Raw genomic sequence first — 27,442 nt, forward strand, 5'->3', positions numbered from 1 at the left:
CAATCACGAAGGTGAAACGCAAGACCTCACAAATTAATCTTTCCCTTGAAGAGAAGCAGTTAATCAACAAGCTCATTTATTAGTCTTACCAGCGGATTCCCCCCGGGCCACCTCCTCTCTCCACTTAAATAAGATCTACCGATGAAACCTCTAAGTCTCATTACGCCAGTGATTATTTTTCTTTGCTGTGAAATATCATTCGATACGGACAGACTTCCCGCCGGCCACATTACGCGGCGTCGAGCGGACTGTTACGGTAGCTGGAGCTTCTCCCACTGGAAGTCAGCTGGAAGTGAACTTGACAGATTCAGCTTCGCTCCAACCTCAAAGTTCATCCCTGCGAAGGATCCTTCTCGACACGGCTGACTTTCTGTTCAGAGCTCTCCGCACTGCAGACCGTGCTCAAGGTAATAGGGAAACAATCCCTTCTCTCCTTGGGTCTTCCCTTCCCTGTTCACTCCTTCACTCTGAGTGCTTCGCCACTGTCAAGCTGCCCTTCATGAGGGATGCTATATAAATGTTGTTTTGTTGTTCGGAAATCTCTGCACTTTCACTCTTCCCCCCCTCCCTCACTCATCCCTCCCTCACTCGTCCCTCCCTCATTCACTCTGACCGCCCTCGCTCTTCCCTTTCAAACTCTTCACTCTTCCCTCTTTTTCTCACTCCAGAGGCACCGAGGTAAGGTTCCCTCCCCCGATACTCACTGATACAGGTGCGCCCGTCAGTATGAAGGCGGTAACCCGGGTCACACTCGCAGTAATGCGATCTTTCCGTATTGATGCACGTCTGCTGGCACCCTCCATTGTGATCCAGACACTCGTCCACATCTGCAGAGACACGGGGGTGGGGTGGGCGGGGAGGGAGGGGGAGAGAGCAGAGAGGACACAGTTATCAGCTAGTATAGCATCAAGAGTCACACCCTACTTTCACTCTTACGCAGTCTCGGCACTTGGGCTGGAGGACACAGGTTCGGGGAGAGTGGAGGACACGTTTAAAACAAATTAAAGTGGATAAGAAACATTCATTTCAGCCCGAACCACTGTCTTCCCATACATCAACCACCCAAAAAATTTGGCCACGACTATTTGTGGGACACTGCTGTGCGTAATTGGCTGCCGTATTTCGCCTATAAAATACACAGCCAATCCACTTTACAGTATACACCCTGTGAAGCGCTTTGAGATGGCTCGACGACATGATAAGAACCTATATCAAATGCAAGGATTGTTATTAATATTATTATTATTATTATTATGAGGACAGAAAGCCCAGGGATCCTTGAGGAGACAATGGTTTAACGTCTCATCAGAGGGATAGAGAAGGAACGACAGAACGTTCCGCAGTCAGCAGACCCCGGGCCCTTTAAGAAGCGAGCAAACGTCAGTGTTTCCTCAGCTGCGGGTTTAATTCAGTGCTTATCTGTGAACTCCGGCGGAGAGACAGAAAAACAATCAGGAAAAGCTTAAGGGTTGCAGACAGCAGCCTTGACCTGTGTGACACGGGTAATTATTCCAATAGACATGTTGCCCGATGTCTCTGGAGGGCAACAGATTTACTGACTCCCTCAGCAGCCAGAGGTATCTCGCAAAAGCCGGGCACAATTAGCCACAAAGTATTGCAATGTGTTTGAGGCAAGACAAATGCACTCGGCTCCGGAGAGTCAAGGCCTTACACAGCAGCCATGTCCCATCACCTTAGCCCAGGGGCGGAATGTGCGAATGGGACCTCGAGCTCTGGCGGGTGGGATTAGGGGGTGAAGTGAATTGGCAACGTATTTGGTTTACACGCCGCGGTTGCAAATGAAAAAGAGAGAGAGAGAGAATGAGAGAACGAAAGAGAGAAAAAGAGATGGGGAAAATCGGGGATAAGAGAGAGAGAGAGGGATAGATAGGGAATGTCTACCTATGTTGTCCGCTTTAAGGAAACATTCCCACGACCTGCAGCCACAGCGACTTCCACGCGAAAACAGCCGTGAAGTGAACGATCGATTTAATCTGGGGGATTGTCGGCCAGGACTAGGGGGGAATCTCGGTTTATCTCATCCAAAAGGACAGCTCTCTCTCTCTCCTCCTTGATCTCGACTATCTCAGAACATTACAGCACAGAAACAGGGCTGGTGTTTCTCTGCGTGAGACACCCAGTCGCTACTCGCGCCCCGTTCATATCAAGGGAAGTCTCCTGTTAGCAATTCTAGAAGGTGTGAAGAGCTGAGTGGAGCAACCGGGACTTGAACCCAAAACCTCAGGGAGTTGAGTCTGAAACGACATCGGTTTTCCTTCCACACACACACCCTACCCCACCCCAACCCACCCCTCACCCACCCAACCCACTCGGGATCCAAACAGTTAACACCCTGAGCAGCATGGCAGGAATTCGGTTTGGACAATGTAATAATTCACGAGAAAAATCTAAGCAAAAAAAAAAATCAAAATTAGGAGCAGATGCTTCACATTTTGACAGAATAAAATGTGTTCCTTATTTACTCCTTAATTATTGTAAAAATGTTTAGGGTAAGATTTTGCTCTTTGGGGAGTTGATCGGAGCGAGAAGGGTTGCCCTCAAATTTCTCTTTACGAAGGCGCTGTGAGTGGAGGGTGGGTGTGGGGTGGGGGGGGTGGGGGGGAGATCTTTAGCATCGACCTTAACAGCTCGGTTTAACCTCAGATTGGAATTAAGCTATTTTCCGACTTTAAACGTCAACGGTCTCGCAAACTGAGACTAGGAGGAAACTTGTAGCGACTGGTACGTTTGCAAGAGCGGTCAGGGCGGGGGCCTTCGGGATTAATACACGTGGACAGAGAGAACCAACAGCAAGTCTCCGCCACTATCAAGCGATTCCGGACGCTACCCCACTTGAAAGGCGCTGTCTAAATGCAAGTTGGCTTCAGTTCTGCACGTCAACTGCAATCTATACAGGTCGTAATCAGCCACGGCTCAAAGCAGGTGTGAGGCCGAGAGAGAGAGAGAGAGAGCGAGAGAGAGAGAGAGAAGAGTAGGAGAAAACAGGTGAGAGCGCGAGCGAGCGTGCTTCAGGTGAGTCGGAGCAGGTGTCACAGAAGCTTTACGCACTTCCTCTGCAGAGCGATAACTTGGCCAAACAGGCCTCCACCATGACCCGGGCATCACGAGGCGTGATTCAAGTGTAGTGACTGATTTTCGTTGGCGAGCGCGGCAGCCATTCCGCCCCTTTAAAAACTTGGAATAGGAAAGTTTTTGCTCCAAGACCCAAAGAGGTCGTTTTGCTTTGACGGCACCAAGTGGTTTTAACGAGCTTCAAATGCGCGATTAATGGGGATTGGCTTCAGTTGGGGACATCGGAGCAATGGCCTTTGACCTCTGCCAACTGGGATCAAGTACAGCCATGAGAGAGGCTCTTAAAGGTCTCTTTCTCTCTAACTCTCTCGCTCTGATGATGGAGAAGTAAATGATGCAAAGCGTTTTGGTTGAACAATTGTCCTTTTACCTCTCGGACCAGGGTTCAAACCCAGGTCAGACAGAGGAGAGAAAAGGTTTATTTTTCTCTTGTAGGTTACGATCCAGACCCTAACATCCGGAACTCCCTGGCTCTACCCCTCCGTCTCGAACCCTTTCTCTATCTATTTGCAGGTCCTTGGGACGTCCTCCCGGCGTGAGGGACGCTATAAATGTAATTTGTTGTTGTTGTTCTGCCTCCAAAACCCTACCTCTTTAACCACCTTTATGGTCATCTCCCCCCATCTCCCTCACTCAGTGTCGAGACATCTACAGGTCACTTAGTGGCTGTGACTGATGGTGGACACAGATGCCCAGTGAAAGGACCGCAGGACGAATGCGGAGAGAGGAGTTCGAGGCGATGGGTTTCTGACATCACACCGAACAATATCAAGTCAAGGTGCGAGCTTCCGATACTGAGAAACCCAAGTGAAAGTCGTGTGGCTCATCATGTAGAACCAACAAGGCTTCAAAGAGAGAAGCCAACGTTGGTTGGGCGGGTTCTAAGTTGGCCTTTAAAAGGCTGTTGATTGTCTGGTGGGGTGGGTGGGGGGAGGAGGCGAATGCGGAGAGTGTCAGGGTCCTGAGGTAAGATGGAGTTGGGCTCCAAGTAATAAACGTTCCAATTTCCATCCCTGTAATTCCTCATCGTTTATTCGATCCTCAATCACAGCCAACAAAGAAAACTAAAGCCGAGAGGAAGTCCAAAAACCCGAGCAAGTGAATCTGAACAATGTTCCTTTTCAATTCCAGCGGGCGCTTCCAAATGGTCTTTAGAGACGGGATTAGTTGCTCACGTATCTTCTTTCACCGTGACGGGGGGGTGGTGGGTGTGGGGCGGGGGGGGAACTGTACAGCAAACGCTCTGCTCTCTCTCTTGTCCTGCGGCAACCGGTGGCCACCACCCACCAAGAGATTCGCTCTCGCTTCATTTGGCTGCTCCCCCTCCAACCCCCCCATCCTCCCCCCACCACCCCCCACTCTCTCTCTAAAGACTCACTGTCCTTCTCCTCAAGTCACGAGTCCTCAAAGACGAGCAGAGTTCAGATGAAGACATTCTCTCGCCTGGCGCAACAATTTTACGGGGTCTGTTTTGCGCGGTTCCTGACGAGGGGGTTTCCTACTAAGGAATCCTCGGGATTGACCCACGGGAACGTCCTCCGGAGGACGGAGTTGGTGCCTGTCACGGGCCGGAGTGACAGGCTTGGAGTCACCTTATTTTTGAGCCGCCCGGATTTCATATTAAGAAACACCGCAAATTGGACCCCGGCGACCAGCCTTTCTGTTCTCCATTTGACCAAAGCGGTTTTCTTCCTTCTTAAAACACGTGTGGTTTACTTGTGAGAGCTTGTCTGCCCCCAAGGTCAGCCACAACTGCTCCCTACCATCGACTGGACCGAAATGAACCTATTTATTTCCAGGGCTCAGCTGTGCTGGGACAACATGCGGTCTGAGCGCGTGGCACTAACACAAGACGGTCTTCCAGCCATCAACATTGTTGCCTCCACAGCTGGAGGTAATAAATCCTCCAATCGTTTTTTGAATCTCACTCAACCCACGATTGTCTGCGGGACACTGCCCCGTGCAAACTGTCCTGCCGCGTTTCACCCTCAAAAACACGCAGTCAATTCGCTCTGCAATGCACTCTATCTAACCTGTGAATCGCTTTGCGACGTCTCGAAGACGTGGTAAGGCACTATATCAAATGCAAGGTTCATAATTATTATTATAATTATTAATCCCGCTTCCAGTTCCTGCGTTTGAACTAGTTTTGGAGAACAGTTGTCGGTGTTCCGATCATTCAAACCAACAGTTATGTCAAACAGCTAAGGCTCCTCAAGGTTTGAATGCTACGCCCCAATCTGTAGGACCCCCTCCCTCTACCCTTCCCCTTTCCTCCCCCCACCCAACTTCTCTATCACTCTTCAAGTAACCCCTACTTCTTCGCCCACGCTACGCTCACCTCTCTCTTCCCCCCACCCCCCACTCCCCTGGCGCCGTACAGCGCTCTGAGAACGGCTACGAGACGCGAAGGACGCTTTTTTTGTCGAGGGACGAGGTGCTGTTAGCGTTGCAACGCGCTCAGCATCTTGGAGATGCATGTTTGTTTTTTTAAGACCGATCATTCACTGCACGGCTGGCTGACTGTGGGGATGTCGCTGGGCGCGGAAGTGGCTGCCGAGTTCCCCTGCGGAACAGCGGTCGCTGTGATTTAATAATCACATTGAAGTCATGCGAAGCAGTTTGCGATGTCCGACGACTTGACGAGGCGTTGCATCAAAGGCAACGATTATTTACAGGCTTTGGAGATCGCCAGATAACCTGGTCCGGGCTCGGGAGACGGCTCGGCGACCCGTGGCTGGTCTGCCCCCGAACGGTTTACAATTCAGAGCACATCCAACACCAGACGAGCTAATGATAGCTTCTGTGCTAATAGCTGATGTGCAGTCAAGACACATGGGAGTCGTTCAGGAACAGATGTAGATGGAATCGACCGCCAGCTTCTACCTCGAGTGTTTGTTTCGCACAAACAAGAGCTGTCGTCCGAAACAAAATGCTAACCACTTAGCTGAAGGACGCCACCCCCCACCCCCACATCTCTTCGTCCCACTCCCCCACCGCGCCAGTCCGCCAGCCCCATACCGCGAGCCTAACAACAACAACAACTTAACGTTTTTTTTTACAGACACGGCATCTTTCACGTCAGGTGGGCGTCCCAAAGCGCTGGACGTTCAGGGATCTGCGCCTGAGCTGGCGGTTGGGATCAGGAGGGGTGGGAGCACGGGGAGGATAAAGTGGGGGGGGGTCTAATGCGAAGAGTAGCTCAGTAAACAAGACTTACAACGAACAGGACTTATCGTGGAGCCGGGCACCTTTGTCAGGAGAGATTCAGCACACGCCCACACACCCGCGCGCACGTACACGCACACACACAGGGGGGGAGCGACTAAGCGAGCTCAACAACAGCAACGCCCTCCACAACGGACGACGTCTCAGAGCGCTTCACATAACGGATACTGGGACCGAGCCGGTGGGGGGGTGTGGGAGTGGGGGGAAGGGGGGTGGAAGGTGACCAAAGGCGCGGTCGGAAAGAAAGGTCTTCAGCAGAGACCTGAAAATAGGAAGAGAGAGAAGGGAATGAGGAAGGCGGTTCCAAAGCCTCGGGGCGTAGCGGCTGACAGCACGGCCGCGGAGGGTGGAGCGGAGGACTCGGGGGGTGGGGGGACGAGGAGGAGGCCAGACCCGGAGGAACGAAGACAGCGGGCGCTGCTTTGAGGAGAGAGGAGGTCAGAGAAGTCGGGTGGGGGGTGAGGTGCGGAGGAGTGCAGGGGCTTGCAGACAAGGGTGAGGATCTTGAAGTCGATCCCTCTCTGGGACAAGGCAGCCAGTGACAGTCTGGCGAGGACCTGGACCTGGTGACTGACCTGGCTTCTCCTCCAGCCGCCGGCTGGCGTGCGGCACGAAGCAAGTGAAGCAGTTCTTCCTGTGGTACCGTCGCCCCCAGCTGCCGGTGCCGGAGCCGGAGACGAAGCCGGAGAACGAGAGGCACAGCACCAACAGGCCGGCAGAGCGCGGCTGGCGGCCGGGAGCCATGCGGGCAGCTGAGCGGGTCGGTGAGGACCAAAGCTGAGAGACAGAGAGAGAAGGGGAGCCCTGGGGAGGTGGCAGAGTGGCAGAGCAGGAGCACAAGCCACGAGCTGCCTCTCCTCTCAGCTGCTCTCCTGACTGACTGACTGACTGTGTGTGTGTGTGCGGAGCTCGGGGAGGGAAGCCAATGGGCAGTAAAACTCCTCCAGCGCTTCGCTAATGTTCTCAGCTTTCATGTGCGGCTTCCTCAGGTGAAAGAAAAGCCAGCCCATAATTTTGTGTGAGCAGCCCAGCCCAGCCCAGCATAACACAACATAATACAACACAACACAAACAACGTCTGCGCATTCCTCAAAAATTAACACAAGGCGGAGGGCGGCGGTGGGGGTGGTGGGGGGGGGGGGAAATTCCTCCTGAAACATCTCCAGCCACAGGGCGTTTTGGGCTCCAGGATTTCACACTGTACACAGCACACTCCTCAACACCCCGCACACACACACGCACGCGCACACACACACGCACACAAGACCCCGCTGAAGCCAGGCTGAACTGGGCACTTTGTTTTACTCTTAATAAAGGCACAATCACACACACACATCACACTCACTCACACACTCACTCAATCACAAGCACACACATTCGCACGCGCACACATTCAATCGCAAACGCGCCCACGCTCACACACAAACACGCGTGCATACACACGCACATGCATACATACACACACGCACATACACTCACACATACACGAACCCTCTCCGCCGCTCAGCCCTCGCCTGGCTGGTGTCAGAATCATTCCCGAATCCGGGAAATTGTTTAGAGTCTCAGCCGAATAGAAAACAGATGTTGACTTTAATTCTGGTTATTAAATCCCCCGGATCATTCAATCAGATACATATTCAGAATGAACAGATATATATATATATAGAGAGAGAGAGAGAGAGAGAGACAGAGAGAGAGTGAGATATGGGAGAGAGAAAGAGAGAGAGAGAGAGATGGGAAGGCGAGAGGGTAACAGGGATAGGGAGGGAGGGAGAAAGAGAGGAGGAAAGAGGGAGTTGGAAGAAGAGAGGGAGGAAGAGCGAGGGAAAGAGAGATAGAAGGAGAGAGGGAGGAAGAGCAAAGAAAAGAGAAATAGAAGGAAAGTGAGAAGAAACAGGGAGAGTGATAGGGAAAGAGGGGGCTGGAGAGAATCGGTGGGGGTGGTGGGGGAGAAAGAGTGGGAGAGGATGGGGGAAGAGGGAGGAAAAGTGATCGGGCAACAATACATAATAGTCGTAATTGTTCAGGTTTTGTTTTATTTTAACTCTGCGTTGTTTCCCAAGTTACAGTTTAAAGTAGTCACAGCGTGAAATCTGCGAAGTTTTATGGGTGGGGGGGGGGGGGGGGGGAGTTCAAGTTATAATTTGCACAAGGAATGCGTTGCAAAACAAGAACTCGATGGGGAAAACAATGCACCATAACCCTGTTTGGTTTCTGACATTTAGATAAAACACGTTCAACGACCGTAACCAGAAAGATTACCCCCCCCACTCCCATCCCCGCCACCCCTGCTCTGGGTATTTCAAGCAAGAAACCAACCAGAAACTAAATTGGCCCAAAAACATGGGTTGACCTTAAAGGGCCCCCCCATCCCCTCCCTCCCCTCCAACCCACATTTTACAGCCTTAAAGGGGTTTAACTGTTAAATCTGACACAGTCCTAAAGAGGTTTCTCTTTAAAAATGGAACATTTTATTCACAGAGTTTAATTCCCACCCTACCCGCCATATGGCGAGCAGGAGAGAAAGGCACAAAATTCCACCCGGTCTTGGCCTGTCCGGATTTTAGCAGCCATGCGACCAAGTGCAGCAGACGCACGCAGCAAACACGCCACGGGCGCGCAGCAAACATGCCACAGACACGTGACAGACGAGCAGCTAAAAATGCAACAGGCAAACCAACGCGCGCAACACACACACACACACACCAGGAGATGTGTAATAACAATACAATAATAATCCTTGCATTTGATAAAGCGCCTTATCGCGCACTGAGACTTCTCAAAGCGCTTTCACAGGATACACTGTAAAGTGGAGTGATAGCGTATTTTGTGGGCGAAACGCGGCAGCCGATCGCACACAGCAGCGTGCCCCACAAACAGTCGTGGATTGAGTGACCGCCAATTTTTTTTTGAGGGGTTATTACCCCCGGAAATCGATCCGCCAATCCGGGTTCTTACTTATTGCTTGGGAATCAGAGGCGTGTGTTTGGAGTAAGGAAACTTGCTTAAAGTTTCGCGCTGCTGCCCGGCCGGGAATCGAACCGGGGTCCTCTCGCTTGCCAGGCGAGCGTGCCAGCCACTACACTACAGGACTCCAAACGCACCAGCAAACACTTGCGTATGGCAAACACGTACCAGATCTGGCCTTGGCTTTAATATGAGGTGACTGCTCTGACGCACAACCATCAAAGATTGCAAAGGGCGCGATGGAGGAACCACAAGTAGGGGTGGGGGGGCGCGGGATGGGATGGGACGGGATGGGGGAGGAGAGGTGCTGGCTTTTTTGCCTCACATCACAACAAGCCTCTCTCTCTCTCTCTCTCTCTCGATGTAATAACAGCCTCAAAGTAACAAACACGTTAAGGATTAAGGGACCCGACTCACTCCAACCCACCCGCAAGATCAACCCTCTTTGATGTGGGTTCTTTTGACTTTAAAAACATAATTGTGGTGCAAATTACAGAGGACCTGCCCCGCTGAAGCTCGTTCCCATCGATATCCCCTCCAATTGTCCCTTCCAAACCAGGGGATCAATTGCTTGCAAGCCAGAAATTCCTTCTGACAATTTAATCCCCCCCCCCCCACGGACCCCCCAACCGTCCCTTAAAGGAATATTGTGTCCACTGACATTTTCTCACATTTTCGCACCCTTATTCTTTGTCTCTACCAGCGATGACTTCTGAATGTGGTGTTTTTCCGGGATGTAATGATACTAATTATCCTTGCAAGTCAAAATGTCCCAAAGCACTTGACTATATTTCGTAGGCAAATGTATCATACAATACAAAATTACATTTGTAGAGCGCCTTTCACGTCGGGAGGACGTCCCAAGGCGCTGTAGCAGCCAATATGCACATAGCGGGGTCCCACAGACAGGCAGGAGACTGGCCAATTTTATCAGTGCAAATTGGTGACCAGGTCACAGGGAGAAAGAAACTCCCTTCTCTTTTCGAGTAACGTTCCAATGAATTTAATAGTTTTGAATGAATAAATGAACGAATGAATGAACAGAAGTGTGGGAGAGAGAGAGAGAGAGAGAGATCAAGAGATGGAGTGAGAGAAAGAAAAAGAGCGGGAAATAGAGAGAGGAAGAAAGAGAGTGTCTGACCATTCTTCTTAACCTCTTCAACACTTATCAGTTGTCTTTGTGTCTATAATCAATAGCAGACTATCTAACGCTTGCCTAGAGGGAGAATTAAATACTATATTTGTCCCCTTGTAGACATCCTTTAAACTATGTCTCCTTAACACACACAACCTAGTACTTACTCAGGGGAGTGACAGCCAAGATGGGGAGGGTGGGGGGAGCAGGGCCACAGAGGGGGGCGGTGGGAATCAGTCAGCTCTACACCTGTAACCCCCCCCCACCCCCGTGTCTAATGAGAGGACACGCTCTGAGACTCCGTGGGATGATGTGCGCAGTATATTTACACGTGAAAAATCAAGACCACTTTCGCCCCCAAGACCGTGTTTCCTCCTCCTCCCCCCGGAACGTTGCTATGTTGAATGGGTGTCCCCCCCTCGCCTTCCTTCTCTCACCCACCCACCCACCCACCTCCATGGGCATCTCTTTCATTCTCTAGCCCCTTCCTTCTTTTTCCTCCACCCCCCCACACCTAACCCTGTACATGTATGGCTTGTGTAAATCGTCAAGTCCCCAAACAGACCACTCAGGGTGCCTCTGACTAGACGATAATAATGATAATAATAATAATCCTTGCATTTCATTGAAGCACCTTATCACATCGTTGAGACGTCCCAAAGCCCTTCACAGGATATATTGTAAAGTGAATTGACTGTATATTTTGTGGGCGACATATACACAAGGTATCCAGACTTATACATATTATGCAATCCAGGTTTCTGAGGGGTGTTGGGGGGGGGGGAGGAGGGGGGGAGCTTTGCATGTTCCATGCTCCGCTGTCACGTCAAAGTTGGGAGCCTGAGAATATCTCCCCTGAGACTTAACGTGCTGACAGTAACTGGTTCATTTTCACAGCAGGCAGGTTGGCAGCAAAATGCTACAGTCTCATCAACAAACCCCAGAGGCTATCATTTACCAGTCGCAATTACGGAGGGAAACCAACTTGCCAAAAAAGAACTGTGCAGTCGAAGATCGTTAAAAACATTATTTCCGGTTTCAAGAGCTCCAAACCTGGCATTGAGAAAACAACGACCACTGAGAAATTACTGCTACAGCTCGCGCCCCTCACGTAGGATAGCGTCCCAGAGCATTTGACAGTGGCGGAGCAAGACACAGAGCCGGGGGAAGGTGACCGTAGGCACGGTCGAAAAGGAAGGTCTTCAGGTGCGACACGATGATGGCAAAGGAAGGGGAAGGGCGGAGGGATAGAGGAAGAGTGTTCCAGGGTTTCGGGGCGTAGTGGTTGAAAGCGCGGCCACCAATGGCAGAATGGAGGGAGGGAGGGAGGGAGGGAGGGAGGGAGGGAGAGAACACCGACAAGCACCCACACCATTCTTTGCAAAGGTCTCAAAGTGTTTCGTCACCGCGGAGAAAAAAAAGAGAGTTTAAGGACCCTGACTAAAGGTACGGTCACAGAGAGAGAGAGAGAGGGAGAGGGAGAGAAAGGGAGGGTGTTGAGAGTTTCGACAAAATCGGTCATCCACTTCACGGCTGTTTGTGGGACGAGGTTTCTCTGCGCTGATCGACTGCCTTGTTCGCCTACAACAATACACCAGTCACCGCACTTCACAGTTCTCACACTTTGAGACACCTCGACGAGGTGACTAGGAGCTGAACCAAGCGTGAGAATTATTATGTTGGCAGAAGGCAGGAAGGGAAGGAGTGGGACGATGGGATTTGGGCTGAACGTGTCGGAGGGAGGGTGGGAGCGAGACAGAGAGAGAGAGAGGGAGGGATTGCAGGCCCTGATGTCATGGGGATGAAATACCCATTTTTCTTAACGGATTAAATGGAAATCCCGTGACAAAACACGTCACTGTTGCAGCCCAAACTGGATCTACGTACAGCAAAGGCTCAGAGGTTTAGAAATGAAAGAAAGGATCATTAATTCCAGGGTCTGGAGCTGACTAGCTTTGACTTTATTTTGGTGGGGACTGTGCTGGAATCCTGCTCGCTGCAATTGATCCTGCCAAACACTGCAACCTTTTACACCACAGTATTGCCTTTCATACAGCCCAGCCTCCTCCTAAGCCTGTGCGGATTGAGGCTGATCATCAAGGACATTGATGCACATGGGAAGGCTCGACAAAGATTAGAGAGAACGGCAGAAAGTCTGCGCTCGATCCAAGTTTCAAACCAACTTTCGCGGTTCCACATTTTTCCTGCCCAACATCAGGCCCCATCGCTCTCCCTGTGGGATTGAGAATATCCCAGGATTTTGTTCACGCTGAACTATTCCGTTCGCATTCAGAACATCCAGTCGCAGTCATTTGGTGGCGGTTTTTGTGGGACGCTGCTGTGCGCAGAAGGGCTACCGCGGTCACCTGAGTTACCAGTACCGCGCTGGGGGAGGGGGCTGCTGTCAGAGCCGCCATGCTTGGAGGAGCCACTGTTTTCAGACCAACGCTTTTGGAAAAGACGAGGGTCATTTCTCCCAGCGTCCCAACAAACCTTTCGGAAAATAAATCGCCTCTTGGCTTTTTTTTTTAAGGACTCCCAATGCGCGCCAAGCCACCCAGCCCTGCCCTGCACACAAACACACTGTCACTGCAATTGGAAGTAATTAACACAAGATAGGTCAACGTGATGTAAGGTGCTCTCTCTCTCTCTCTCTCTATAATAATAATAATAATAATAATCCTTGCATTTGATATAGCGCTTTTCACGTTGGGATGTCCCAAAGCGCTTCACAGAATATACTGTAAAGTGAATTGACTGTATATTTGTGGGCGAACGCGGCAGCCAATTGCGCACAGCAATGTCCCACAAAACGTCGTAGATTGAAAATGACCAATTTATTATTGTTTTTGGTTTTGGAGGGACTATTATTAGGCTCTGTGTGGAGTAAGGAAACTTGCCCGAGGTTTCGCCCTCTGCCTGGAATTGAACTCAGGTCTCTCACTTGCAAAGCGAGTGCTCTAACCACTGAGCTACATATTTATATATATATATAAAAAAAGCGTAAAATTCCGCCTTTAAGGCCTCTGTGCTCCGCTCAGTAGGAGATGCCTATGGCAACCAGAAGTTAGCTTCTCACAACAAGCGCATAAAAGGAATAACTCCGCACAGTATTTGCCTCCATTCCTCGAACCAGACCATGGGAATCTCTTGACTGTCATCAATCATGTCAGCGATCAGAGACAACCCAAATAATGGCCTGTGGACTTAGCGTTCATCCTACACCGCGAAACCCCACTGTAACAGAACACGTTGCCTCACACCATTCCATTGATCTTGGCCCAAGCTCGACTCAAGCTTTGGACCCATTTCCTGAACCACAAGGGAAGTAATCCAATTGCTTTTTGTTGCGTGAGGTCATGGCTCCTCATAAGAGTGCGGTACTTTTTCAGCTCTGATCGGGATGGCTTCCTGCGCGCACGGGAAGTGATGCCGCAGCACTTCCTGCTTACAGCACGGCACAGGAAGTGAGCTCAGCAGCACTCGCCCCCCCCCCCCCACCCCCACCCTCCCCCCCTCTTTTTTTACAACTCGGGGTCTGATTTCAGGGACCTAAGCGAGCGCGGTCCGGCTGTGAACGGCAGTCCAACCTCTGCTCTGCGTTGATCTGACGCACACATCGTTTCCCCAATTAGTAAACAATACTGGCTGACTGCAGGATGGCTCTCCTCCCGCCACCCTCGCCTCGCCTCGCCTCGCCTCGCTGTGTTACTAATGGGCGATCTCTAACAAGAGGAAACGCCAGCAGCCAAATCCAGGCTGAATTTAGACGTTGGCCTTCAAACAGAGCGATGAACACAGAGCGAGGCGCTGACATCACCCTGCCTCAAGCGATGCCAAGGAGCTGTTGTTGGGCGAATGTTTCCATTCAGCCTCATCCACTTTCTTTTTTGGTTATAAAAGGCTTGATTACAGTACTACAGTTCCGCGCTTTGAAGGAGGACTCGTACCACACACCAGATGTTGGGAACCTAAGAATAATTCCATTGTCCAAGTCAATTCAACTACCTCAAGGTTGAGGTGGAGTACGGCTGTGGGCTCAGAGATGATGAGCGAGGGGACAGATTTAAATGCACTTCTCTTGTTCACAATTCATCACATTGTCCGCCCGCCAGCCTGTCCCACCCGTCGTGTTCAATGGGGAGACTGTGAACTTTTTTTAGAATACTTTTGAGGTAATCACAAAAGGAATACTCCCACACACGTCAAGCTACTTTGTTCCGCTTGGCTCAGTCGGTCACACTCTCCAGCCTGTGGGTCAGGATGTTAGAATCATACAATCATAGAATCTTACAGCACACAGGAGGCCATTCGGCCCACCGTGCCTGTGACAGCTCTTCGGAAGAGTTACCCAATCAGTCCCACTCCCCCGCTCTTACCCCATAACTTTGCAGATTTGTGGTTGTGGTGGTGGTGAGGGTGTGTGTCTGAGATGTAGACATTAAAGATTCCCCCCAAACATTGTTGGAAAAGAGAAGGAATCTGTTCTCCACCACCACTGGTGTCAGGGCCTCCAGATTAATCGGTTCGTGGGACGTCGCCATTCACAGATTGGCCTTCGCGCTCTCCAAACAGAGAAATCCGCAGTCACCACATTTGACAACGCATCAGAAGAGCAAGGCTCGCGTTTCCACTGGACGGGCGCTGGGTCAAAAAGCCTGGGGTCGTGATAAAATACAAGGAATGCTCCCAAGCCGAGAGGGCAGGTTCGATGGAGTTAAAATACAAAATCTCTTTGTGGTGTGCGCCAGGCGACTACTCACAGCTTGCGATCCTTCCGATTAGCAACCCTGAGGACCCGCCGTGTCAACTTCAGAGATTGCTCATGCGGTTCAGCTCACGGCCGTCTGTTCCCCCTTCACGGCTCATTCGCGGGAGCCTTTCCAGCCAACCCAGAACACCAAACTACGCGCGGTCAAGCCAGAGAAACATCTGTGCCTCCTCTGTTCTGCGTGTGGAAATCGGGCTCTCTCAGCCACATGTGCGAGCACCTCAGCAAAGAGCCGGAGAGAGGGTCATGTGGGGGCACTCGCTGTTACTAACAGCGGGGGGATCTGGTGAGTTGTAACGTAGGACACGGTCCATATATCACAGGGTCTCAGTGGAGTGAAGAGCCCCCTCGTCTCCACACTGAACATCCAGTGAGGTTTTTATCGCAGTATATGAGCTCTGACTTGTAACGTCTTCTTGAAGCGATGGATCGCTCCTGTTTCTCTGCGGTGGAATGCCCGCTGATGGGTTCTATGGGAATTAGATTGCTTGTCTTAGAGCAGTTTTCTGTCAGACTGACGCACAGATTTCAGGCTGTGCACCGGAGAACAGGACATTTCGCAAGGCAGTTTGGTTCCTTTTCTGATGTTTAATAATAATCTAATAATACCTTGTGTTTGATATCGCGCCTTCTCACATCGTTGAGACTTCTCAAAGCGCTTCACGGAACATACTGTAAAAGTGTAGCGACCAAACTTTTTGTGGGTGAAACGTGGTGGTGTCCCACAAACACTCGTGGATTGAGCGACCAAATTATTGTCATAATTTTTTTTTTGCACGGATAGTAATAATAGCCCCGGAAAAGCAATCCGCCAATCGACTAACAAAATGGGTTCCTACTTGCTGCTGGGTAAACTGAGGTGTGCGGAGTAAGGAAACAAGCCTAAGGATTCGTCCTGCCTGGGAATCGAATCGAACCTGGGTCCTCTCGCTTGCGAGGCGAGCGCTCCAGCCAAAACGGTATAGGGCTCCACGGTTTCTTAGTAACCTGGTAAGTTTGAGGCAGGAGAGAGAGCTGGAGATTGTCCGGGAGCAGGGAGCAGAGATACAGCGAGCGACGGAGAGCGGGAGCACAGTGAGAGGAGCAGGCTGAGCCAGTCGCACAGCCAGCCAGCCAGCCAGCCAGCCAGACAAAACAGCAGGTCGGCTGCTTGCGTGGGGTGAAACCATGGCTCTCGCCCGCCTTGCGCTGAATAAAGGGCATTGTGGCAGATTAATGTGCGGAGAGCGCTTGGCGCAAGGGAGCTGGGTGAGTAGCTGCAATCAGACTGACACTCGCTGGTTATTAAAACCCTGCTCCACGAAACACAATTTGTTGTCTGCTGTGTCCTGGCTTCTGACCAGTGGCTCATTTTACTTTTGGTAATTGAACCAGCATGAGATTCAATTCAGACCCCGGGCTCCCATATATCAGCAAAGATTATTCACTCAATCCCACAGCAGCCTCTCTAAGGGGGGGAAGGGGGTTGTAACGTGTGGGGTTGGTGTGTGGGTGGCGGGAAGGGGTCACCTTATCACCTTACCTCCCCCCCGCCCCCCCCCCCCCGCTCTCTGCTTCCACTTATATAGAGGATAGGGGGCCCTGAGACAGACTGCTGTTTGCTTATTCTTACATAGTGCCCTCACACAGGGCAGCATCTCAAAGCGCTTGACAGCGGTGGAGCCTGACCCCGAGCCAATTGCACTTTCATCTCCGGCGGAGGGGAGTGGGGGGGAGGGAGTGACCGTAAGCACGGTCGAAGAGGAAGGTATTCAGGAGTGACCTGAAGATGGGGAAGGGGAGGGCAAGGCGGAGGGATTGAGGGAGTTTCAATTCCTGTCCTCAGGAAATCCAGGATCCCGGCTGGTCCGTCTGACTGCTTCCGCCCTGCGGTTTGGCCCCACGTTGGAGCACCCTTCCCCCGGTTACCAAAATGGGGGTCTCCCCCCCCCCCCACCGCTCGGATTTCTTAATTAAGAAACCGGTTAAGAAATAAGTTACAATAAGACTGTTTCTGAAGCGACTCCTAGTCTTCTTCTCACTCTCTCCCTCATGCTGTCTCCTCCTTCTCTCGCTAACGTTCTCGCACTCCCTCGCTCGCCTCTCGCTCTTCTTCTCTCTCGCTCTCCTTCCTTCAGAAGCGGGCGGTTAAATCCCACTGTGACCACTCGCTTCTGGCCAGGAACGCAACTCGATGGTACGGCAGCCGTTACTCCGCACCACCTCCCCTCCGAATAAAGAGTAAACCTCAAACACATCAGGTCACCCACCGAGTCACCATCGTAAGCAGAATAGTGAGGGGCAGCTCAGTGCTGCAACCCCAACACACGCAGACACACACACACTCACAGAGACACTGACGCACACACACAGACACATACTCACACTGACGCACACACACAGACACACACACTCACGCAGTCACCCACAGACACTCACACAGACACGCACACATACACTCACACAGACACGCACACACACACACACACTCACACACGCACACACACACACACTCACACACATGAACACACGCATTTTTTGGAGACTATTTTTTAAACAGAAGCCAGATTATTGGGTGAGGTCCAAGGAACTGTAAGTAATTAGCAGGACATAAGCAGCAAGTTGATTGCTCTTTGGGTATTCACAACAGATTTTAATAATACAATTTGAGACATTGGCATATTCCCAATAACGCAGCCATAATAAAAAACAGTTACATTTATTTTTGGTGAAAGATGTATACTCTATATAAGTGCAAGTCAGTCTTCCTATATCGAAAACTAATTTGCGAAATTTCTTGACCGATCTCTTAATCAGACAGAGGAAAATTTGGGTGTTATAGTACTTCTAACAAAAAAGGTCTCAAAGTAACTAATGTCAAGTGTAGTGACTGCGGATTTTCTAGGCAAACATGGCAGCTCATCTTGTGTAATAATAAAATAAAATTTCGAACCGTCTCAAAGTGCTTCACACAATATATTGTAAAGTGAATTTACTGTGTATTTTGTGGGGGTACAGCAATGTCAGATAATAAGCCATTTTTTCTGGGGGATTGTCGGAAACTCCCTTCTCTTTTTGAGTCGCACCACACGATCTTTAATGTCTACCTGAACAGGGCACAGATTGGGGGTCTCAGTTTAACTTCTTATCCGAACCACGGCACCTCTGACAAAACAGCGCTCCCCCCTTAGCTCTTCACTGGAGCTAAGCCAGGCAGGGATTCTGTTAGTCAGATTCATGCTCTAAGGCCTCCCACCATTCCGTCTCTCATATATGTTTTGGTTAAACCTCGTCAATCCCCCTTCCCCACCATTCCCCCCTTCTCCCCCATCTTTTCCCGACCCCAACCCCCACCAGCCCCCCCCCCATTGCCTACCTTTGCAAGTCCCGTCAGCACTCAGCTTCTGACCACTCAGACACTTGCAGTAGAAGCTGCCGATCGTGTTACAGCAAATCCCCTGGCACCCGCCATTGCTCTCCTCACACTCGTTCACATCTGCCAAGAAAGAGAAGCAAAGAAAAAAGAGCTGAAACTCGCACAACAACCATCACCACCACCAACAACAACAAATTGCATTTACATAGCGCCTTTCACGTGGGGACGATACCCCAAGGGATTGGCACAGTTGAGGGTTTGCAACCTTTATAAAGAAAAAAGGTGCCTTTTCGTAGCACTTCATCAATCAGTCCACGTTATTAAACCGGGATTTAAGACGATTTTGCGAAATTCAACACCATGTTAAGTTTTAAGGCAATGGATCTTACGCCAGGACTAGCTGGGTCTGAACGGCATGTTTCAAGCGCTCTGAGAGTGTACCCTTTGCAAGGGGCACTATATAAATGCAAGTTGCTGTTGTTTCCGTACTGCAACGGCAAAGAAAGGCTTGATTCCCGGAATTCCTCAACCTTGCGGAATGTTAGATGGAGGTCGATGGGGATGCTGAGGATCAGAGAAGATCATCCAGGCCCATCTGGCCGGAGATGGACCAGAATCCCATTACTTTGTGGTTGTGCATATTTCAGTCGCAATGTTGGAATGTATGTGTCACTCTGACATTGGTTTGCATTGACTACTAAGCAATCCAGTGTGTGTGTGTGTGTGTATTAAGCCAAGACCTCACAGCAGATGAATCCTTAGGCATATAGAAAGAAAAAGAAACTATTGCCAGCTTGATAGCAATTAATATCAGTGTAGTGACTGAGGATCTGTAGCACTTCGAGATGTCATGACAGTGCGATACGGCAAGGATTCATTTAATTGTTATACATATATTTATATTGTACTCATATATTTGGGTTTCTATGGAGTCAGAATAATCATGTGTGGGTGAGGGCCAGGGGGAGGGGCGGGGAGGTGGGTGGGGGGAAATTCATGTCTGAATGGTAAACACTGTGGGGGTCTTAGTGCCCGAGAAGTACGATGTGGGGGGGAGGGGTTGAGGGAGGTCAGTAAAACTGTCAAAATACCTGGTGAAGAGGATGAATTACTGCTGAGATGGAGGTTGAGGGGTTGGTGGTGGGGGGAAGGGGGTGGTGGTGGTGGTGGGGGGGGGAAGAGAAATGCCTATGTGCTTCGAAGGGAAGTGAAGGGGCACATCTGTCAGTCATTAGCACAGACGATAAGTCTTCCTGCCTGTCAGTGCCACCACTCCATTACACATCGCTCACCCGAGCAATGACAGCACAGAGCAAAGATCCGTGAATACAGCCTGGAAATAGTGTGGCCATTGTGGCAAATACATCATCATTATTATTATTATGTGAGCATAGTAATAATAAATAATAATCTTTGTATTCGATGCAGCATTAGGACATCTTGTTACTCTTGCCGACTGTTATTCTGTCACGCGTAGCGCCTGCTTTATGGAGGCGAAACGAGACATTTGCACACAAACAGCCTTGAAGTGAATGATCGATGTGTCTGGGGGAATTGTTGGCCAGGGACACCGGGGGAGAGAAACTTCCCATCTCTCTTCCAACAGTGTCACGAGGAACAAGCAGTCAGGACATCGTTTGAACATCTCGTTTGAAGTACGGCACCTCTGACAATACAGCGTTCCCCGGCAGCCACAGCTGGAGAGAGAACTGGATTGTGATCGTAAGTCCCGATGTTGAGGTTTAACTCTCTGAGCCGGAGGCAGGAACGCTACAAACCAAGCCAGCCTGACATGTCCAAGGACATACACCCACGGGGGTAAAATGTGATCTATGATAACCTCATCGCACAGAGCGCACAATGAACTGCTATTGTTTCAGCCCAGTCTTTCAACTACTCACACATGACCCCTCGGGCCGCCTGATAAGCATCTACACAACCCAATGAGCCAACCTGCCTGAAGGCCCCCCCCCACCCATGTTGAGACAGAGCGAACATTTCTTTGGGATTATTGGTTTTCTTACATTGACATTGTGCATTGTCCCCTACTGGTAAACTGCAGCTATTGAAGACTACACCCCCCCCCCCCACCCGCCCCCATGCATGAATTTCACCACCCAGTCCGCTCCGTGTGAATGTCAATCGCTCATTGCCATATCAGCAAGAATTTGCAGCTTCTCACTTGATCCAACGCCTTATTTGTCCAATGAGTTACTTTGAAGTGCAGTTCCTTCAGCAGCGAATGTGTCTGGTGGGGGGGGGGGGGGGGGGTGTGGGTGGGGGGGGCTGTGGGTGGAGAGGGATCTCCACATTACAGCAGCAATAAAGATCGACAAACCCCAGACATTTATTTGGGGCAGATTCAGGGTGATGGGTGAAAATCTGGGCAAGTCACTGGGAGGGGAGGAACTCCCTTCTCTTTACCAATATCGCCATAAGATCTTGAACATCCCCTTGAACAAGGCACAGATGACTTAACGTCTATTTAACATCTCTTCCAAGGGATGGTATCTCAGTTCACTTTACACTGTATCCCGTGAAGCGCTTTGAGTCGTCTCAAAAACGCGATAAGGCTCCATATCAAATGCAAGGATTATTATTATTATTATTATTATTATTATTGAACTTGGCTGCTCATTCATTCAGCACAGAGCCTGAGAGTTCCTGAGATTGAACGTGCGATCAAATGGCCACTAGGGGTCACAAGAGGTGTGTGGCCAGGTCCAGAATTCACTCACTGGAGAAGTTTGAGGACCTCTGTACGTACGACTGCTCTGAGCATCAAGCAAACCTTACCCAGAGCACCATCAATAATAATAATAATCCTTGCATTTGATGTAGCTCCTCATCACGTCTTCGAGACGTCTCAAGGCGCTTCACGGGATAGACTACAAAGTGAATCGACTGCGTATTTTGTGGGCGAAAAGCGACAGCCGATTGGGCACAGCAGAGTCCCCACAAACAGCCGCGGATCGAGCGACGATTTATTATTATTATTATTATATTCTCTTTGAAGGAATTATTGCCCTCGGAAAAGCGATGCCCCCCACCCCCACCATCGACTAACAACCGAGCTCGTTCCTTACTTACTGCGAGGTAAAACAGAAGGAAACTCGCCCAACGTTTTGCCCACGAGGTGCAATTCAGGTATATAACGGATCTCAACCTGGACAGCAGTTGGGAACTGCAACCGTTCGTAATGTCCTATAGGTTAAGATGTATGAGGGGGGGGAGGAGGGGGAGAAATCAGCCCCAAATCACTATCTTCAGCCCCAACCTGCAGTGAGATAGTTGCCAGACAGGTGAAGGATGCCCCCGGTTGTAGTGCTGCTGAGTGCCTGTTGGGGGCGGTGCTGAGCAACACAATTTACAGCGAGGCTCACCAGCGCCGCCAGTAGGCACTCGGTGGTACTGCTACCCTATCAATTTGACATTTCAGGACTCCGTACGATTGAGGACAAATACATGGTATCTCCTTACAGCTCATCCCTCTCACGTCGGCCTCGTTGCTCTCCTCCGCATTGCCTCCTCCCAGCAGCCAGAACCGACCAGGCCCGGTCAGAGCAGTGTAACGGTCGATCGTGGCTTGTGTGGAGGAAGGGAAGGGAGGGGTGGTGGTGGGGGGGCAAAAGGAAGGAAGGAAAGAGGTGAAATCCCCACTCACCTACTTGGTGGTGTAGCCTGCCCTCATGTGACTGCCCCAGTGCCTTGGGACGTCCTCCCGATGTGAAAGGTGCTCTATAAATGGAATCTTGTTGTTGTTGTTGTTGTAAGTGGGAAAGATCCCAAACTGGGACCTGGCAGTGTTACAAGGAGTCTGGATCGATGGCAGGACTCGTTCTATCTTAATAATAAATCCTTGCTTTTGATATAGCGCCTCACCAGGTTGTGTCAAAGGGCTTCACGGGATATACTATTAAGTGGATTGACTGTATACTTTGTTGGCAAAACGCCACAGCCAATTGCGCACAGCAGGTGTCCCACAAACAGTGGTGGATTGAGTAACCACATTATATTTTAAAAGGGATTAGCGATCCATCAATCAACTAACTAACAACCGGGTTCCTGCGTACCGCTAGGTACCAGAGACGTGCGGAGTGAGGAAACTTGCCTAAGGTTTATTCTCTGCCCGGAATCGAACCTGGGTCCTCTCACTTGCAAGGAGAGCGCTCTAACCAATACACCACAGGACTCCACGTATCTTCTGTGTATCGTTTGGGCATTCCATGCGTGAGCTGCTGTCATTTAAAAAAAAATTGTATTGCGCTTTGTCCAAGAATATACAATTATCTTGGCAGCCGGCAAGGTAAAACAGACTCTCCTAGTTTCCTGTTTCCATGACGGTGACTTGTCCCTTTGCAGCCTCGCGCCCCTCTTGTCCTGCTGGACTAACACTGTTTATATTCTTCCGCATAATTTATCATCTTCCGGCCCGTGATCAAAGATGGGCAATCCATTGCAGTGTTTCCATTACAAGGAATTAAGCCTTTAATCCCGAAAGAAAGGGATTTGTACCCTGAAACCTGACCCCAGCTCCCATGCAAACTTTCAGACATGTGGTGCTAATCTTCAATATTTAATCATTCATTGTCCTGATCTTTAGGATCGAGACCATATTAAGAGATTTTGTGTCTCATTAACAGCCCAGGGGCCCCTGACTTGTGGCATTATGTCAAACTGCAATAGCTCCAAGCTTTGCTGTTGCGAGGATTGCGGGGCACTGTTGTGCACAATTGGCTGCCACGTTTCGCCCATAAAATATACAGTCGATTCCCTTCACAATATATTCTGTGAAGCGCTTTGAGACGTCTCAACGACTCGATAAGACTCTGTATCGAATGCAAGGATTACAGTTTATTATTAAAGCTCGGTCAAAAGCGTCATGGACATTTTTGGAGGCTTTGAATGCGCAAAGTGCCAACCAACACACACACACACACACACTCGTTTTACACTTTACAGTAAATCCTGTGATTTACGTCCTCCCTGACGCGATAGGCGTTGTATCAAATACAAGGATTTTTCTTGTTGTTGTTAATGCCACTGATTCCATTTCTGTTTCAGCATTGGGTTGTAAGAGGTGCTCGGTATCTGCAGAAGTTTCGTTCAAACAATGGCAGCACAGAGTGCGGCCGGGGGCTGTTTCAAATTAAATAGAATCCCTGTGTGCTACAGAATCTCCGCACACTGGCCAATTTCCACCAGCTCAACACAACCCTGCCTTAATTCAAACCGAATCACATTTTCCAGCGTTTGCCATGTTAAATAAATCTATCAGATAGAATTTCTGCTCCGAGCGGGTTCCAGAGAAGAAGAAGAAAAAAATAGTCGTTCTAGGCTCTCAGCGGAGCGAGAGAAAGCAAGAGAGAGAGAGAGAGAGAGAGAGAGGGGGGGAAAAAATATGATTTTTCAAAGTTTTTCTGCAGTTTCTTAAAACTGTAATTGTAATAACTTTAGAAAAGAAGGATGATAGTATAACAATCATTTGTATTTGATACAGCACCTTATCACATTGTCGAGACATCTCAAAGTGCTGCGCAGGATATATTGCCATATGAATTAACTTGATATGTCAGGATTGTGAGATGTTTCGAAAAGTTTCACAGAATTTATTGTTGGCTGCTGAGACGGGTGACCAGCCATCAATGTGAGATGTCCTCCCGTTGCAAAAGGTGTTGTATTCGATGGAAATTGTATTGGAAGTAGATTGGATAACAACTTTCAAGGGAGAAGTGGATAGATGTTTGGGGAGGACAAATCTGCAAGGCTGTGGGGAGAGAGAATGTTTGGGGAGCGGGATTAATTCGGACAGCTCTTTCAAGAGCCAGCACCAGCAGGACGGGCCGAATGGCCTCCTTCTGTGCTGTATAATTCTATGACTCTATGATTCAGGAGGCGATTTCCATTCATTTCTTCGGAAAGATGCAGCTCAGCCCAATTGGCAGGCGTTTCAACCAACCACCGCAGAAAACAAGAATGGGTCGCCCAGCAAACATATCACGGGCTTCACCCATGCTTGATTTCGGGGGTCAAAGGGTAACGTTGGTATCAGGAACTGGGCGTCCGTCAATTACAGAAGACCTTCGGTGAGTAGATGGCACCATCTTAACATGGACATCTCAGATGTCTCACTCCCCACCCCAGACGGCACTAGATCATTGCTCAACCCTGATTTCAAATGATCACCAAAGTAAACCAAGGGAGAGGTTAGAGACCTTCTTGATACATAGGGCGTGGAAAGCTGCAACACAAATGCAGATCAAAATGCAATCCGTAACAGCTTATTAAAGGGAATTGGACAAATATTTGAAAGGGAAAATCTATAAGCATCTTTTATAGTCTACAATTAGCAATGAGCAACTCCATACCATGTGAAATCAGTCGTGAGTATTTCGATAGGAGTCAGAGATCAGCAGTGATCATATCTAGACAGACTAATGAGCAGTGGGATGAAGACAGTTTAAGATTAGAAATGATACGGTCTTTATAATGACACTGGGTCACCCCTTATCTCTTTCTGCCACTTTAGTCTTTCCGAGTCTCTCTTGCTCTGAGCCTCTTTCTCTGTCTCGCTCCCTTTCTGAGTCTTTCTTTGTCTCGCTCCGAGTGATGGAGAGAGTGTGCCTCAGAACCTCACACAGGCTCAAGTCGCAAGCCAGTGCGGATTAAAGAACATATGGATAAGTGGCATGCGGAATAAACCGTGTGTGGACAACTGCTGTTCTACTCTTTTAGATAGCCAGCACCAGGCACGATGGCTCCTTCTGTGCTGTAAAATTCTACGAAATCTATCCAGCCATCCTCACTCCCCTCCCGAACACCAGCCAAACCACATGTCCTTTGTTGATTAAATATGGAACGGGGGATTTTTTTTTGCAAGAGTTTAATCCTCAAAGCGCGGCTTCCTCTTTCATGCTGGAAGACGCTTAATATATTTCAGGCTCAATTAATCTTGGGACGGACGATGCAAACAGCAAAAGGTGAAACATTGACCAGCGCTGGGTTGGGGGAGAGACAATTCCCTAAGATTAACATTCCGAAGAGTCAGGAGGAGGAGAGGGAGGTCGTGAGGGGAACTGGAGTTGGGATTTGCGGCAATTTTTGTCCTGTCAACTCACCAAAATCATTCCTGACCTCTGAAAGTTCTCAACCGAAACATTTCCTTATCTCGTCCAATTAACTCATAAACCCAACAGCTGGCATGAACCTACTGACTGATAAACACTTTCCACTTGTCCTCAGCAAATCTCTGACCGGCCTCTGAATGCCTCCCTCCACCCCCACTTCACTGAACAAAACTATACGTCAGTTTCATTCATCAACCTGTCTGACCCTCGAACTCTGTGCTAATAAGGTCAGGAACTCTTGTAACCGCGCACGTTTGCCACAAGTCTGCTCGGAGTTTGACTTGTCACATAAATACTATCTTCACATAAATACTATTCCCTCTCCCCGTATCTCGCAAGCAAGAGGACCCAGGTTCGATTCCCGGGCAAGGCGTAACCTCAGGCGAGTTTCCTTACTCCCACATGCCTCTGTTTACCTAGCAGTAAGTAGAAACCCGGTTGTTTGCTTCCCGAAGGTAATAATTCCTTCAAAAATTCTAATCATAGTAATAATTTGCTCATTCAATCCATGGCTGAGGTGGGACACTGCTGTGCACAATAGGCTGTTGCGTTCTGCCCACAAAATACACAGTCGATCCACTTTACATACAGTATATCCTGGGAAACGTTTTGAGACATCTCAACGATGTGATGTCTTGGTGTTCATCCTCTGGTGGGGCATCGCTGGGTGCAAACCAGATGCAGCCTACGAATAGTCACTACACTGAACATTAATTACTGCGAAGCGCTTTGAGATATTTTCCGCATTGTGCTGTGAGATACATAAGGATTATTCCCCCCACTATAACTGCGAGGACAGAATTAGGAGTGGGTATTCCTACTATCTGAGGAATTGCTCCACTCGGACGCAGTCACGGTGTCTGCATCTCACGTCTCCACCTTCCCGAAGGGCCCTCGCCACCGATGACACCCAACAGGCAGCACAAAGGCCAGCTCTTATCTCTCGGGCGGATGGAAACACGATGACAAACAAACACGGAGGCCAAAGATAACACAGGCTCCTCTCCGCTGGGATTCCCACTGACCCCAGTGCCGGCCTTTCATGTGAGGAAGTGAGAGCTCGTGTCCCGGACTCACCCCGCTGTTAAGACAATGACAGGTTCGTACCAGGATGCTCGGTCCCACACGTGCCTCTCAATCCTTATCCCCAGGCGTCATAAGACTTCAGTGGACGATAGGAAAGAAGACAGGGAGAAATAAGGGACTCGGAGACTGACTTTGTGGCTCAGCCTGGCTCTGTCGTTCGTGCTCTCACCTCTAGAGAGAAAGTTTTGGGTTCGGGGCTCCACGCCAGGGACTTTGAGCTCACAGTCCAGGCTGACGCTCCAGTGCAGCACTGGGGGGTGGGGGTGGGGGGAGAGCGCTGCAATGTTGAGGGCGCCGTCCTTCGGATGAGCTGTTAAACCGAGCTCTCCCTGCGTGCTCCGTTTAGGCGCACGTTAAAGATCCCTACTGAAGTAGGGAAGAAAAATTCTCTCTCCCCGTATCCCGGCCAAATAAAAATTGCCCATTCGTTTCATGGATATTTGCGGCACTTTGTGTGCCGTGCACAAATCTTTGCTCGGCTACAAAACACACAGTCACTACACTTTGCAGAATATCCTGCACGGCATTTTGAGACGTTCCCCCGGACATGAAGGGTGCGAAATTCTCCTAAAATATATGCGACTGACTGACCAGCCAGTGGGCACCTCACTTCACAGGAATGTGTCTTAGCACTTGGATTTTATCTGAAAGGTTTGGAGACGTCCAATGCAGAGAAGGAA

The 27,442-nt window shown here is 49.8% G+C and overlaps 1 protein-coding gene across 1 annotated transcript in view; it reads right to left on the reverse strand.

The window, feature by feature from the left end:
* LOC103184260 (multiple epidermal growth factor-like domains protein 6) overlaps nucleotides 1–27,442 on the reverse strand; it is an 85,746-nt gene that overhangs the window by 22,550 nt on the left and 35,754 nt on the right. The window contains 2 exon segments of the mRNA XM_042343495.1: nucleotides 705–827; nucleotides 18,550–18,669. Coding sequence (XP_042199429.1) covers nucleotides 705–827; nucleotides 18,550–18,669 — 243 coding nt within the window.

Source organism: Callorhinchus milii, unplaced genomic scaffold (assembly GCF_018977255.1).
Source record: "Callorhinchus milii isolate IMCB2004 unplaced genomic scaffold, IMCB_Cmil_1.0 Scaffold24, whole genome shotgun sequence".
NCBI classification, from domain to species: Eukaryota; Metazoa; Chordata; class Chondrichthyes; order Chimaeriformes; family Callorhinchidae; genus Callorhinchus; species Callorhinchus milii.